The 13,433-nt window shown below is 37.3% G+C and overlaps 2 protein-coding genes across 4 annotated transcripts in view; one reads left to right on the top strand and one right to left on the bottom strand.

The window, feature by feature from the left end:
* LOC123767310 (uncharacterized) overlaps positions 1 to 13,433 on the bottom strand; it is a 270,450-nt gene that overhangs the window by 131,428 nt on the left and 125,589 nt on the right. The gene's annotated exons all lie outside the window — the stretch shown is intronic.
* Positions 1 to 13,433, top strand: part of LOC123767309 (glutamate-gated chloride channel) — a 148,761-nt gene that overhangs the window by 111,437 nt on the left and 23,891 nt on the right. For 2 of the 3 annotated variants that reach the window (XM_069312932.1, XM_045756877.2), the window contains exons 4-6: positions 3,987 to 4,013; positions 10,618 to 10,727; positions 11,077 to 11,141. In XM_069312932.1, coding sequence (XP_069169033.1) covers positions 3,987 to 4,013; positions 10,618 to 10,727; positions 11,077 to 11,141 — 202 coding nt within the window. The remainder of the gene's footprint in view (positions 1 to 3,986; positions 4,014 to 10,617; positions 10,728 to 11,076; positions 11,142 to 13,433) is intronic. The other variant, XM_069312933.1, reaches the window with a different exon arrangement.

The following is a 13,433-nucleotide window of genomic DNA, read 5'->3' on the forward strand; positions in this document are numbered from 1 at the left end:
AATCGACTTTAGAATGGTCCAGGACGGACCGAAACGTCGTCGTCCCTTTAATTTTTAGTGTGTGGTTTGGACAACATATTCCAGCCACGTTATTGTGACTCCTCGTCTGCATCAGACTTCATCTTCATTCTTTAAAAGCACTGGCTCATACTGACTGTGTTGTTAGATCATAGGCCTATTGGCCCATGCGAGGCAGCTTCTATTCATACTCAAACTCATATGTTCAATTTTCGCTTCAAACAGCGCAACGATAAAATTTATGTTATGCCACATCACTTAACACAATAACTGTTAAGTGTAAGGCTCATGAAGACTGGGCGTTTGGTCGGTCCTAACCAACTTGACGTCTGCCTTGACTAGTTTAACTTTTCGTGTGTATGTGCGCCATGACCGTCACTCTACACCGAAAAGATGAACTGACCTCACGATGCTTTGCACGCTAATGTTTCCAGATTACAGCTCTCCCACGCCTAATACCACAGCTCTGCCACGCCTAATATTACAGCTCTCCCACGCCTAATGTCACATCTCTCCCACACACAATAACACAGCTCTGTTACGCCGCATTACACCCACTTTCCCCATGCACAATATCACAGTTCACCGTTTGTTGCAGCTCCGATTTGCGTGTTACATGTTAATTCCTCGAGCGTAGTCACGGTGAAAATGTATAATTTTTACAAGTGACCTTCCATCCCCTAGAGAGTCTAACGACGCAGTGTCCGCATTCTATATACAATATTATATTATATAATATTTATATTATATTATATTATATTATATTATATATATATATATATATATATATATATATATATATATATATATATATATATATATATATATTATATATATATATATAATGTCGTACCTAGTAGCCAGAACGCACTTCTCAGCCTACTATGCAAAGTCCGATTTGCCTAATAAGCCAAGTTTTCCTGAATTAATGTATTTTCTCTAATTTTTTTCTTATGAAATGATAAAGCTACCCATTTCATTATGTATGAGGTCAATTTTTTTTTGAGTTAAAATTAACGTAGATATATGACCAAACCTAACCAACCCTACCTAACCTATCTTTATAGGTTAGGTTAGGTAGCAGAAAAAGTTAGGTTAGGTAGTCGAAAAACAATTAATTCATGAAAACTTGGCTTATTAGGCAAATCAGGCCTTGCATAGTAGGCTGAGAAGTGCGTTCTTGCTACTAGGTACGACATATATATATATATATATATATATATATATATATATATATATATATATATATATATATATATATATATATATATATATATATATATAATGTATATATGTGTGTGTGTGTGTGTGTGTGTATTCTCATGTAAATGTGAACTATAATGACAATAGTGTAACAATACAACAATGATCAAACGCGAAATAGCTTATTGTCGGTTCCATTTTGATTGCTACAACCACACAGCCAGCTCATTATTAACATATGAGGATGGACCCCTTTCCCCCCTGGCGAATCTGTTCAAATTACGTTCATATAATATTAAATGAACGTAGAAAACGTTGATTAAATGTTTCCCGAACATGTTTTGCCCGCCGAGTCACGTAAACACAATACGGACGCATGATATTTAACCAGTAAGAGACGTTAATGAAATAGGTCAATTGGAAATGTGGATAATATAAAGGGTGATTTAAAATTTCAATTATACCGAATACGTTAAGAAACTGCAAGCTTATGTCAGCTTTGATAAATGGGTATGTAATATTAATACACACCAAAACAATGTTGGAGAAGATTTCATAAATCATACGGTAGTTCCTAAAACCGTGGTGTAGGTTTTGTCTCCCGTTATCTCTCCCTTACAGAAACGATTTTTTTTATCTCTATTAATTAGGTGAACTACCAATACTCGTCTGGTCATTTACAAGTTTTCTTCGCTCGGTATCAAGACGAAAATGTTGGGGGAAGACATGTGTCTGGTTAGTGCCGGAACGCGAGGTGCGCCTCTTTGGCAACTTGCACAATCATTGATAAAGCAATTTGGAACTAGAAAAGTTATATATTCTTTACGTTACTTGTTCATGTTTAAAGATAGAATCTGAAAGTCTGGACATATGTGCAGGCAACAAAATCATGTTCTTGATCAAAGATCCAATACCTGTGTTAAATGTTCTTTTTTTAATGGTTTAACACTGCTTCAACGGCTCTTTTCAATCAAATGAGTTTTATATGGGATTGACTTTTAGTTGAATTCGTGCCATTTTAACTACGAGAGTCATTTGCTACTGCAGTTAGGCCAATATTTTAATAGAGATGGTAAAAGACACGTGGAAAAGGACGATCTGACAACCAGACGTCGTTCCGTCCGACATGTCACCATAGGCTCTACTACTCATAATGAGTTCCACAATCCGCTAAAAGTCTCAAATTGTGAGAGCAGTAGATTAACCGATTAAAGTACTTGCCTGTTTGTAAAGCAAAGGGCAGATCACAGTGTAGCACACTCTTTGTCCATCGGTAGTGTTATTTGCTAATTGCTTATGCCTCAAAAGTATAGAAAATGGCTATTATTCTCTAAAAAAAAAAATTGTAATCAGGACAGTGATATTTGGAAAGTTACACATTTCTAGTCGAAAACTGGATAATTTTTCGTCTTTTCGTTCCCTTAAAGTCAGGAAAAAATGAATCAATGTTAACATGTATATTAAAGTTATACAAAAACGATCACAAAAGACCTAGAAGTGATCAGGTTTTTAATATTTATGGTTATATTGTAAATCACTTTCACGAATCATCCACAAAGTGTAGTCTCCCATCGTGTTCTCGTTATCCTTGGTAGCGACGTTCTGCCTTATATCCTGATGAAGGCATTCGACTTCCTTCTCCATGTTCTCATGTTCTTGAATTTATCAAAATAGACATCAAGAATATAGATTCTGAAGGACATATTGTGCCATAGTTCTACACCAGAGTACCAACCAGTTTTACATAGTTTTCGGTGTTATGATTGTCAAGGAATCTCCGAGCTACTTCAAAGCTCTTCCAAGCAGCATTCTTCTCCCCAGCGAGCTTCTTGGGGAACTGCTTGCATTCCAGGATCTTCTTTATCAGTTGTCAAAGCCGGCGTTTTCATCGGAGTTTTGCGTTTGACAGCTTAGGGAAGAAGTCTTGAAGGTTGCCGACTCCTTATCTAGAGCTGTGACAAATTGTTTAATTAGGCTGAATTTGATGTGCAGTGGTAGCCTAATCATCTTCCGGGGGTCCACCTGTGGCTCCCACTTGACGTTCCTTCCCATAAGAACTTGGTCCAATGTGACCTGTCCCGTCTGTGGCAGTGCTCCTTAGTGTCCTTGCAGTCACAGAGGCAAATATACCAGGGAAACTTGATAAACCTACTTTGGAGACCTATTAGGAATGCTGCCATTTTGAAATGGCGATGGCCTCCCAGCCGTATTCATCGTACTTCAAGGCCTGGTACTGGAAACAGAAGCAAAGTTTATGAAGAATAATATTATAGCCATTTCTTTTACCTTGCAGGCATAAACAATTATGAAATATCACTACCTAGAAGCATGATAACCGTGGAACGTGTGCTCGTTAATTTGGTTTTCTTAATTTTCAGTTAACTTCATAACATATACGCACATACACACTATATATTAACGTGTGCGTGTGAGTATATATATTTCACCAATATATATCCATTAATATATCAAAACATATTACTCCTGGAATTCAAACCAATAGATTGTGGGTATCAATAGCACATTTTAAGGCAGGGCTGCGTGAATGGCACCCAGGAATTGGCTGAAGTATTATTTGTGACTCCTAAAACCCAATTACAAGAGGTGATGGCCGGGTCTGTCTCTAGTGTAACCGCAAACTAGTGAACCATTTCTGAACATACACGCCAAAACTCTCGCCTAAGTATGGCGGGGAGCGAGGGAGGCCCGAAGGGCACTCTCGGCAGTGGAACCGGTATTAGTAACAAAGTGTTTCCTCTCTGCAGCCGTCTTGCCGTAGGAAAACGAGACAGGTAAGAGTCCATTTAACCGCCTGCCTGCCTGTCTTGTGCTTAGTTCGAGTTACCGCGAGCCTGATGCCTCACGTCTGCTTGAGCCCTAGGCAGTTAGAAAGTGGTATCTCTTTGAGTAATAGAACTATTAAAACCTTTTAGATTGTAGCTCTATTTGATTATATTAATTATATATATATATATATATATATATATATATATATATATATATTATATATTATATATATATATATATTATATTAGATACATATAGATATATATATATATATATATATATGCGGAAAATCCACAGAGAAATGTGAAAGGAAGTGAAGTTTTCGGCCTGATTAAAGCCGTTATCAACACCAGACCAGTCTGGTGTTGATAACTGTTTTAATCAGGCCGAAACGTTCACTTCCTTTCACATTTCTCTGTGGATTTTCCGCATAAAAATGATCAGTGTTTTGTGATCGTTAATTGCATATTATATATATATATATATATATATATACATGTATATATATATATACATATATATATAATATATATATATATATATATTATATATATATGATGTGTGTGTGTTGCCCCAGGTATCTTAGAGCTCTTGCCTGGCCTCATCATTATTTAGTTCTTAGATATTTACCTTTTATCATCACTGATTTTAAATTTGAAGTTTTTACATCCTATTAGCCTTTGGAAGCTATGTAATATTATTGATCTTTTATTCCGAATATCCTTTTTTATATTATATATATATTATATATATAATATATATTTATATAAATATATATATATAATATATATACATCTATATTTATATATATTTATATAAATATATATTATTATATATTATAGATATATCTCTAAGTATATATAACTGAAAACTCTCACCCCAGAAGTGACTCGAACCCATACTGCCAGGAGCAACGCAACTCGTATGTACAGGATGCCTTAATTCGTTTGACCATCACGACAGGACATAGATGATCACGACCATCAAGCGGATTAAGGTATCCTGTACATACCAGTTGCGTTGCTCCTGGCATTATGGGTTCGAGTCACTTCTGGGGTGTGAGTTTTCAGTTGCATATAGTCCTGGGGACCATTCAGGCTTGTTCGCGCATATTATATATATTATATATATATATATATATATATATATATATATATATATATATATATATATATATATATATATTATATATATATATATATATTATATATATTATATATAAATTAATATTACTATACTCGTTATCTAAATTACATGAATATTCAAGAATATTCATATGAATATTCAATATTTTACCGAAAACAATAATCATTTTTCCAACAAGCCAAAAATATTTTTCAGTTATTCAGCTAAATTACAGTGTTTACCCCCGCCACCTTGAGAAGTTCCCCTATTTCTCCCCACAAATCAGTTAAATTGCAGAACTTATCCCCTCGAGGTAGTGATATTAACGGACTTTCCTCATCAGCCAACTAAAGTGCATTGTTTCCCCAGCCAAAAATGTCAGCATATTTATCACATCCCGGCATCAGAGAGGCGAGTATTCTCACTCTAGGAACCGACATCCATATTGGTTAGCACAGTTTAAAACATAATAATGTATAATTTATTCTCTTTATTGAGCTTCACAATAAAAAGTTTAAATTGTTTCGTAATTTTTAAAAAGTTTCCTCTAGCAATAACAGAGCCAGATAACTTAATCTTATAATACGTATTATATAAGTTTTTCTTGCCAAGAAAAACATTTGGGGCTCTCATTATCTTAGAGTACAATATTGGACGAATAAGCAGCGAGACGTCTACAGAAGCGCCCGACTTCGAATTGGTTAGCGAATATGTGCAAGCTGCTAACAACAGACATAGGGACGGCTAATTAAAGCTGCTTGCCTGGAAATCGCTAAACCCTTCAATAAATCAAAGGTGGAAACACATGCTTACATTAGAGAGTTACCTAATATACGATACATCTAGAGTTTCCTTCTTCGCAATCATCTCACCTTTGTCTCCAGACATTTACAGACGAATGGTGGTCCATATAAAGTATTCAGCTTTCTAACTTTTCCTAAACAAATCAATATTGATTAGCTTTATAACGTATAATTTGTCTTTAACAATCTTGGTTATTTACTCTCTTCGCCATAAACTACAGGGTAGTGAAGCTACAGATGTTCCCAGTATTTGCGGGAAAAGAATATTCAGTCTCCCCTCGTATACTGGTTTAACCATTATTATTGCTAAACAGTCTGCTGTTACCACTTGTATTACTACACTACAAATATTGCTGCCACTACTTTATTGTGGCGACGCTTAGTCCTCTACTAGAGTAGATAATTACACGAACCAGAGAAGAAATCTTAAACGATATATCTTCAATCGTAAATCATATCTTTATTTATCCTTTGGGAATGAAACATTAAAACATTTTTAATAGTGAATCTTTTATCCATTGTTTTCGTTACACTGTGAATGAAGCTAATATGTTTGTAGTATAAAAAATATAGTTTAATTATGTTTCGTAATTTTTAAAAAGTTTCCTCTAGCAATAACAGTCAGGTAACTTAATCAATGTGTATTATTATAAGTTTTTTCTTGCAAAGAAAAACATTTGGGTCTCTCATTGTCTTAAATTTTAAGGGTTCTTAAAATTAATATATTAGAGAACAAACGCCTGTTCGTTTCTTGTGGTGGCTTGGGAGAACAATTTTTCCTCCAAAATAGTTGCTGGATGAATACGAAATGGGCTAAGAGTTAACTTAATAGGTTTATTTAATATATACGTAAATAGCTTACAAAAGGTTTAAGTGTATTTGGTTTCCAAGGATTTAAACGCAATTCCAGCAATTTATTTGAATTAGCAGCAGTTTGTTGTAGATCATCAAGTAGAGGCTGATGGTTTGGGCCAGCGAGTGAAGTGTACATCAATTGGGGGCCGACAGTTTCAGTTTGATTCTGTATTTAATTACGCTTCCATATTTTCCTATTAATGTTGTCATATTTTCACAAGTTTTCATTGATATACGAGCCTATGGCTCTAGCCATTTGGTGAATTACTTGAAAAATGTAACCGGAACGTTCCCGCTTACTTAATCGCTAACGTGATGAATCCGTTAGGCAATAAGAATGAACAGAGTGCAGAGAAGTGGAAGGATATATTACGCCAATAAATATGACATTAAAAATGCTCAATAAAAATGCAATTTCAAGGTATGCAGAAACGTATGTAGGAATGCAGTAATATTTTGTTTCTTTTACGCTTATTAATGCATCCCTTGCCTCTGGTTACTTAGCTGATGAAGCCTAGTTGTAGACTCTAGTTAGCCTAACATAGACAACGCACTCTCCAACAAATAATATTATCGGTTAACACATTTGCAGGAGTTTTTCTTAAAAATATATAACTTTCAAACTTTTTAAGTCTTAGTAACGCCTGATATAAACTGAGACTTCTTTAGACGTATGCCAGTCATTAGATTTAAAGTACAGTTCTGTATTATTATAGCATGGACGTTCCATGAGGACCGACTTGTATTAGGAATGATTTTGATTTACCCAGCACAAAACACTAGCATTATTACTCTTGCATGGACACAGAATACAACCAAGACCTTTTATTTAACACAATCGTATTTATTATCTTGTCAATTAATCAAGGTCCCCAATTATTCTAGCTTAAACATAGTTCCTGTTCCTCCAACGTTCTTGCCCAAGTCTAGTGTACCTGACAATCTGGTCTTCATTATTGTTTTCTGTCCCACAAGAGATAAAATCTCAGATACTCAGTTACCTTAGTTTGAAGTGTGTCCATTATCATAGTTCATCGGTGTGACAAACTTGCCCAATCCTTTACGCTCTTCTAGTCTTTATAATCATCACACTTCATAGTCCCCAATATCGCAAAAAGTAATCCATCGGATTTTCATTCAGTCCTGTCTTAATATTGTCTCAAGCTCAAATCTTCCATTATTTACCTCCTTTCCCTTGCATTCTCCCAAACTCCCCTTTGCATTTTACCCCCCACACTCATCCTCTCCTTTTATCTAACCTTTTTTTCCACCCCTCCCCCTTTGCAACCCTGACTTCCTCAGGAGAATGTTAAATACAAGTATCTGAACGTATAAAGTTCGTCTTCCTCAGCTAGCACAAGAACAAGGATTAAGTTTAACGTTCTTTTACATTTTGAAACCGTACAATACAGCCTTCCCTTCTCGAGATATCACAACCGAGCCCTTTAGGTCTCATGTTCAAACGCACGGAATGCACGCAAGTCTTACAATATCACGGCTCAGTTCCAAGACATTGAGAACACGAGATTATCCAGATCTGAAATGAAACATCCCAGGTCTTATATGTAAAATAAAACAGCATGGGTTTAGTGTCTAAGATAACACAGCATGGGCTAAATATCTAAGATAATTCAGCATGGGATAAGCATCTAAGATAGCACAGCATGGGCTCAATATCTAAGATAACTCCACATGTGCTCAGTATCTAAGATAATACTGCATGAGCTCAGTAGTAATGCTATCACTGGTCCCAGATTCAGAAACAACTCAACCTATAGCATATCACAAACAGGCACTAGAGCTCTGATATTATTCCTTACTGAGAATAAAATTTCAGAGCGCGAGTTCCAGAACTTAAAATAACGAGTCAAAAAAATGTAGGACAACACAACACGTGGTCTAGAATTTAAGTTAACTTAACACAAGCTCTGGATTAGATTGTATCACAAGAACCACAGAATCAAATTTCTACTTGGCCACAGACTCCAGCATCACACATCACAGGCTTAAGCCACGAGCTAAAGCAACTAACTAAAGCCGGCGGCTAATTAATTAAATACAACAAATGCTTTAGACCTACAGATAACACTACAGGGATCATTTCCCTTTTGTATAATAGGACACGGTATTATGTATGTGTATGTGTATATATATTATAATTATATATATATATATAATATATGTCGTACCTAGTAGCCAGAACGCACTTCTCAGCCTAATATGCAAGGCCTGATTTGCCTAATAAGCCAAGTTTTCCTGAATTAATATATTTTCTCTAATTTTTTTCTTATGAAATGATAAAGCTACCCATTTCATTATGTATGAGGTCAATTTTTTTTATTGGAGTTAAAATTAACGTAGATATATGACCGAACCTAACCAACCCTACCTAACCTAACCTATCTTTATAGGTTAGGTTAGGTATCCGAAAAAGTTAGGTTAGGTAGGTTAGGTTGTCGAAAAACAATTAATTCATAAAAACTTGGCTTATTAGGCAAATCGGGCCTTGCATAGTAGGCTGACAAGTGCGTTCTGGCTACTAGGTACGACATGTGTGTGTGTGTGTGTGTGTGTGTGTGTGTGTGTGTGTGTGTGTGTGTGTGTGTGTGTGTGTGTGTGTGTGTGTGTGTATATATATATATATATATATATATATATATATATATATATATATATATATATATATATTATATATATATATATATATATAAATATATATTATATATATATATATAAATATATATTATATATATATATATAAATATATATTATATATATATATATATATATATATATATATATATATATATATATATATATATACATACACACCTCTGCAAAGCTCCTGATAAACCCAGCATCCAATATATACCCATCGACCTAGTCACACAATGCGCCTGAACCCTACCTAACCACAATACTGTATGCCGTGTACCATAGTACTCATAATACCTGACACATTCAGCCCCTTGAGTATCGAAATCTATAGGTTTTTCCTATCAGTAGGAAACATGCCATACCCTAAGAAACATCCAAGGCCCTGTACATACCCGGTTAAGTAGACAAACATATCCTATCTGACAGACCCACTGCAAAAGCCACATCCGGCTCCAGGACACTCCTAGTCCTCTTTGAAGTCTCGAATCTAGTAGTATGGCCCTAGTGTTCTGCTCCACCAACCAAGCGTAAATTAAATTTTTAAGGTCAAATTTAACTTAGAAAAGCAACTCCCCAAGTAACAGAGGTCTCCAACCTTTTGTTAAATCAGCTCCAAATGTCTGTCCGGTTTAACACTGTCCCTGTTCCCTCCACTAGAGCTAAATTAGCCTCAGGATTTAAACCAGACTGTCGAATTATAGACAGTCAAAGTTAATGAAGATTAACTTTGATTAAGTCAAAGTTAATCCTAAAGATTAAGGAACCCACAAGAGTGAGCTAGTCTCAAGAATTTTTGCCACTAAAGCTAATCGCACCACTGAGCGAGCACTTCCATAACCCTACTCATTACAGTTAGCTCATCTTAGCCCTTCTGGTCCCCAAGTTCCTAACTCCGAGCCCCGAAAACTAGCCAGACCCAGCTCCATGCTCCAAAATTTATCCAGACTTGAAAATTTTGCTAGACCTGGTAGTTAAGTCAGCCCCAGCTCTGATCCCAAAGTCTACGTCATCCCCAACTAATAACAACGAGAGTTAGCCAGCCCTCAGCCTCAAAAGTTAGCCATCTCCCAGCCCCGGGTGTTAGCTATCAATTCCAAAAGTTAGGCAGCTTCCAGCCCCAATAGTTTGCCAGCTCCAGCCGGTACTGACTGGTGTCTTCTCCTGACAGCGAGATCTCTTCGGCCAACTTCCGGGCTCGGGAGAAGCAAATCATCGACGAAATTATCGGCCCGGCCAACTACGACAAGCGAATTCGACCGGCCGGGGCCAACGATACCGGTAAGTCTCGGTACGGGTAAATAAATACACCGCAAACAATGGGTCTCGGTTATCCTATAAGCCTTAGTCGCGTTTACATTTAGCCTAAAACACTGTAAATTTCCTGTTTATCGTTAGGCCCATGTAATCTGGTAAGTCCCAGAATATTAGTAAAATCTGCTGTACTGGTATATTCTGCAATACAACAAAGTCATTGTAAACCGATACATCAAATGCCCCAATATTTGAATATTCAAGTGCTTCTATAAGCTACGTATATTGGTACACAAACATCCTGATATTGAATCATTACTGAAAAATCTAAGTATGTTTGTATTTTGTGGTATACGCAAGATTCTCTGCTCAACAGGCCCAGCCATCGTCCACATCAACATCATGATCCGCAACGTGCAGACCATCTCCGACGTCAAAATGGTGAGTCTTCCCTCCTCTGTCTCAGCTCATGTGTTATTTAACTTCCTGCTTCTTCTCTGATAAATCATACAGAGAGAATGGTATTCTCTCAGTATTGTTAGCATTGAGCATTTGTATTCGTGTATCTAAAGTCACAAGTACACTGTGTCGGGTGCTAACGGATTGAGACTAGCATGTGCAGTTCAGAAACGTGTGTGGTGACATACGACATCTGGTTATACTAGAAGAGAACAGTTTATACAACTATCCTGTATAATCATGGGGGAACGGGGTTTCACCCCAAACTTAGCTGTTGGGTGTAGCAGGTAGCAGCCTGTGTCGCTCAGTTGACCTGACCTGGCCAACGGTCGTTGATAATCTCATTCCACTCCACTCCTCTCCTCCCCTCCCCTCCCCACACCAGTAAGGCCCAAAGTTCAACCAATCAAATGCGTGGGTATGGTTGAAAGAACATTCTGATGGGTGCTCTGTCTGTAGTCTTTTATTTACACGAGTTATGTGTTAGCCCAGCTACTCTAGCCTCAGCTCTTCTTTTCATTCTCTTGGTAGCTGTTTAAGACGCAAGACGTGTGCTCCTTTAAGCTCTAGAGCACCGTCACTCCTGACAGCTGCAAGTACTCATTCCAGACGCCTCCCAATTCATCGACGACAAAAGAGCGCGCTGTATGAATGAAATGTTCTGAGGTGACGCACGAGAAATGCCCCTCATCTTTCGTGCCTATTTATTGCCTGTCTCTACTTCCTCATCACAATCGACTTGAGAATGGTCCAGGACCGACCGAAACGTCGTCGTCCCTTCACATTCTAGTGTGTGGTCTGGTCGTCATAATGGTCTGAGTAAATTGTGTTTATCTTGTGTGCACCACAGACTCGCTAAATTGCAACCCAGTGAGCCTGGCAGACGGGTTTGACCCTGTTTGCTGAGCCCTTCAGAGCAAAACGTCCCAGAGAGTGACGGTCTTGACCCTGCACGTGTTTGTGAATGTATTTTTTCAACACATGCAAGTCTTTATTTCATGCAATTTAATTTCCGGAGCATCATTTTGGAGCTCCAAATTATCATTTTGCATACTGCAGTGGTGTTAGTTAGCCGTTATTGCTGAGGTGGTCATTATTACCAGTGTTTTAATCAGTTTTACGTCACCTAAGTACTTGTTGTGTTAGGTTCAGCTTCTCGGAACAAAAAGTTCCAAGTAGCATGGGCTATGGTGAGCCCGTAGTGGATATACCTGGAACAGGAGCGAGGCTGTGCCTAAGTACTATCACCAAAATACAGTATGAGTAGATTTGTCTATGACCACTCGAGACAATTATCCCATTTTCATGTGGGTATATACATTTTCATTTTAGTTCTAATTTTAATGAATAAATTCATTTGTTAAGCATAGTATTTCAGGAAAACCTTTCTCCCTCATATTGAAAAATTTTGCAGACTAAGTCCCACAAAAGGATCATCTGCCTTTATGACTGGCAGCACATTATAAATTTGACGGTAGCGATCTCTGATCTCCTTGCACTGCCAGATAGAGATCAGACACGACCTATATCTGGCAAAATCTATTCAAGATTTTGCGCTGTTGCTCTGAGCCTTTTACATTGTCGATAACTACTGTGAGCAACTTGCCCACTTGTCCTAGCCTAGTGACTAGGGACTTGCACAACTGTCCTAGCCTAACGACACCTGTCCAAGCCTAGCCTAGGACAGGCTAGGCTTGGCTTGGATTGTGTGTGGTGTGTGTGTTGGATTGTGTGTGGTGTTTAGAAACTTGATTTTGTGTGGTCCAGGTGTGCTAGGATTGACTAGCACACCTGGACCAACGCTGTGTGCAGTGGTGGTCCAACATTAAAGTAATTTTGGACAATCAGTTTTATCTCTATTGCTGTCATGAAGTAGTGTCCCTACCTGTATTGAGAAACAGATGCAATTCATCCTCTGTAACTGTCCTTAGGAAGTTAGTCTCGTGTACCTATCTTGAAGGATGTACATTTTTCATGTATCTGTCCTTAAGAAGTACCTTCCCCTCTGATTGACTGATGAAGATCAAGCCATCCAAGAGGTGTCACAGGCATGAATAGTTTGTAAAACGTAAAACTCTGTACCTCTCCCGAGGAAGTTCTTCTTTGTTACTTTTGTGAAGAGGTACCTTTCCCTTTGTAGCTGTCTAAGTATCCCTATCTCTGTACCTGTCTGAAGTAATCTGTTTCAATGAATTTGTGTTAACAAGTTTCTAGCCTTTTTGTACATGAGTTCATATAACTCGTCCTTCCTCTAAATGCTTTTAAATTTGTGAG

The sequence above is a fragment of the Procambarus clarkii genome, chromosome 74 (genome assembly GCF_040958095.1).
Source record: "Procambarus clarkii isolate CNS0578487 chromosome 74, FALCON_Pclarkii_2.0, whole genome shotgun sequence".
Classification (NCBI taxonomy): domain Eukaryota; kingdom Metazoa; phylum Arthropoda; class Malacostraca; order Decapoda; family Cambaridae; genus Procambarus; species Procambarus clarkii.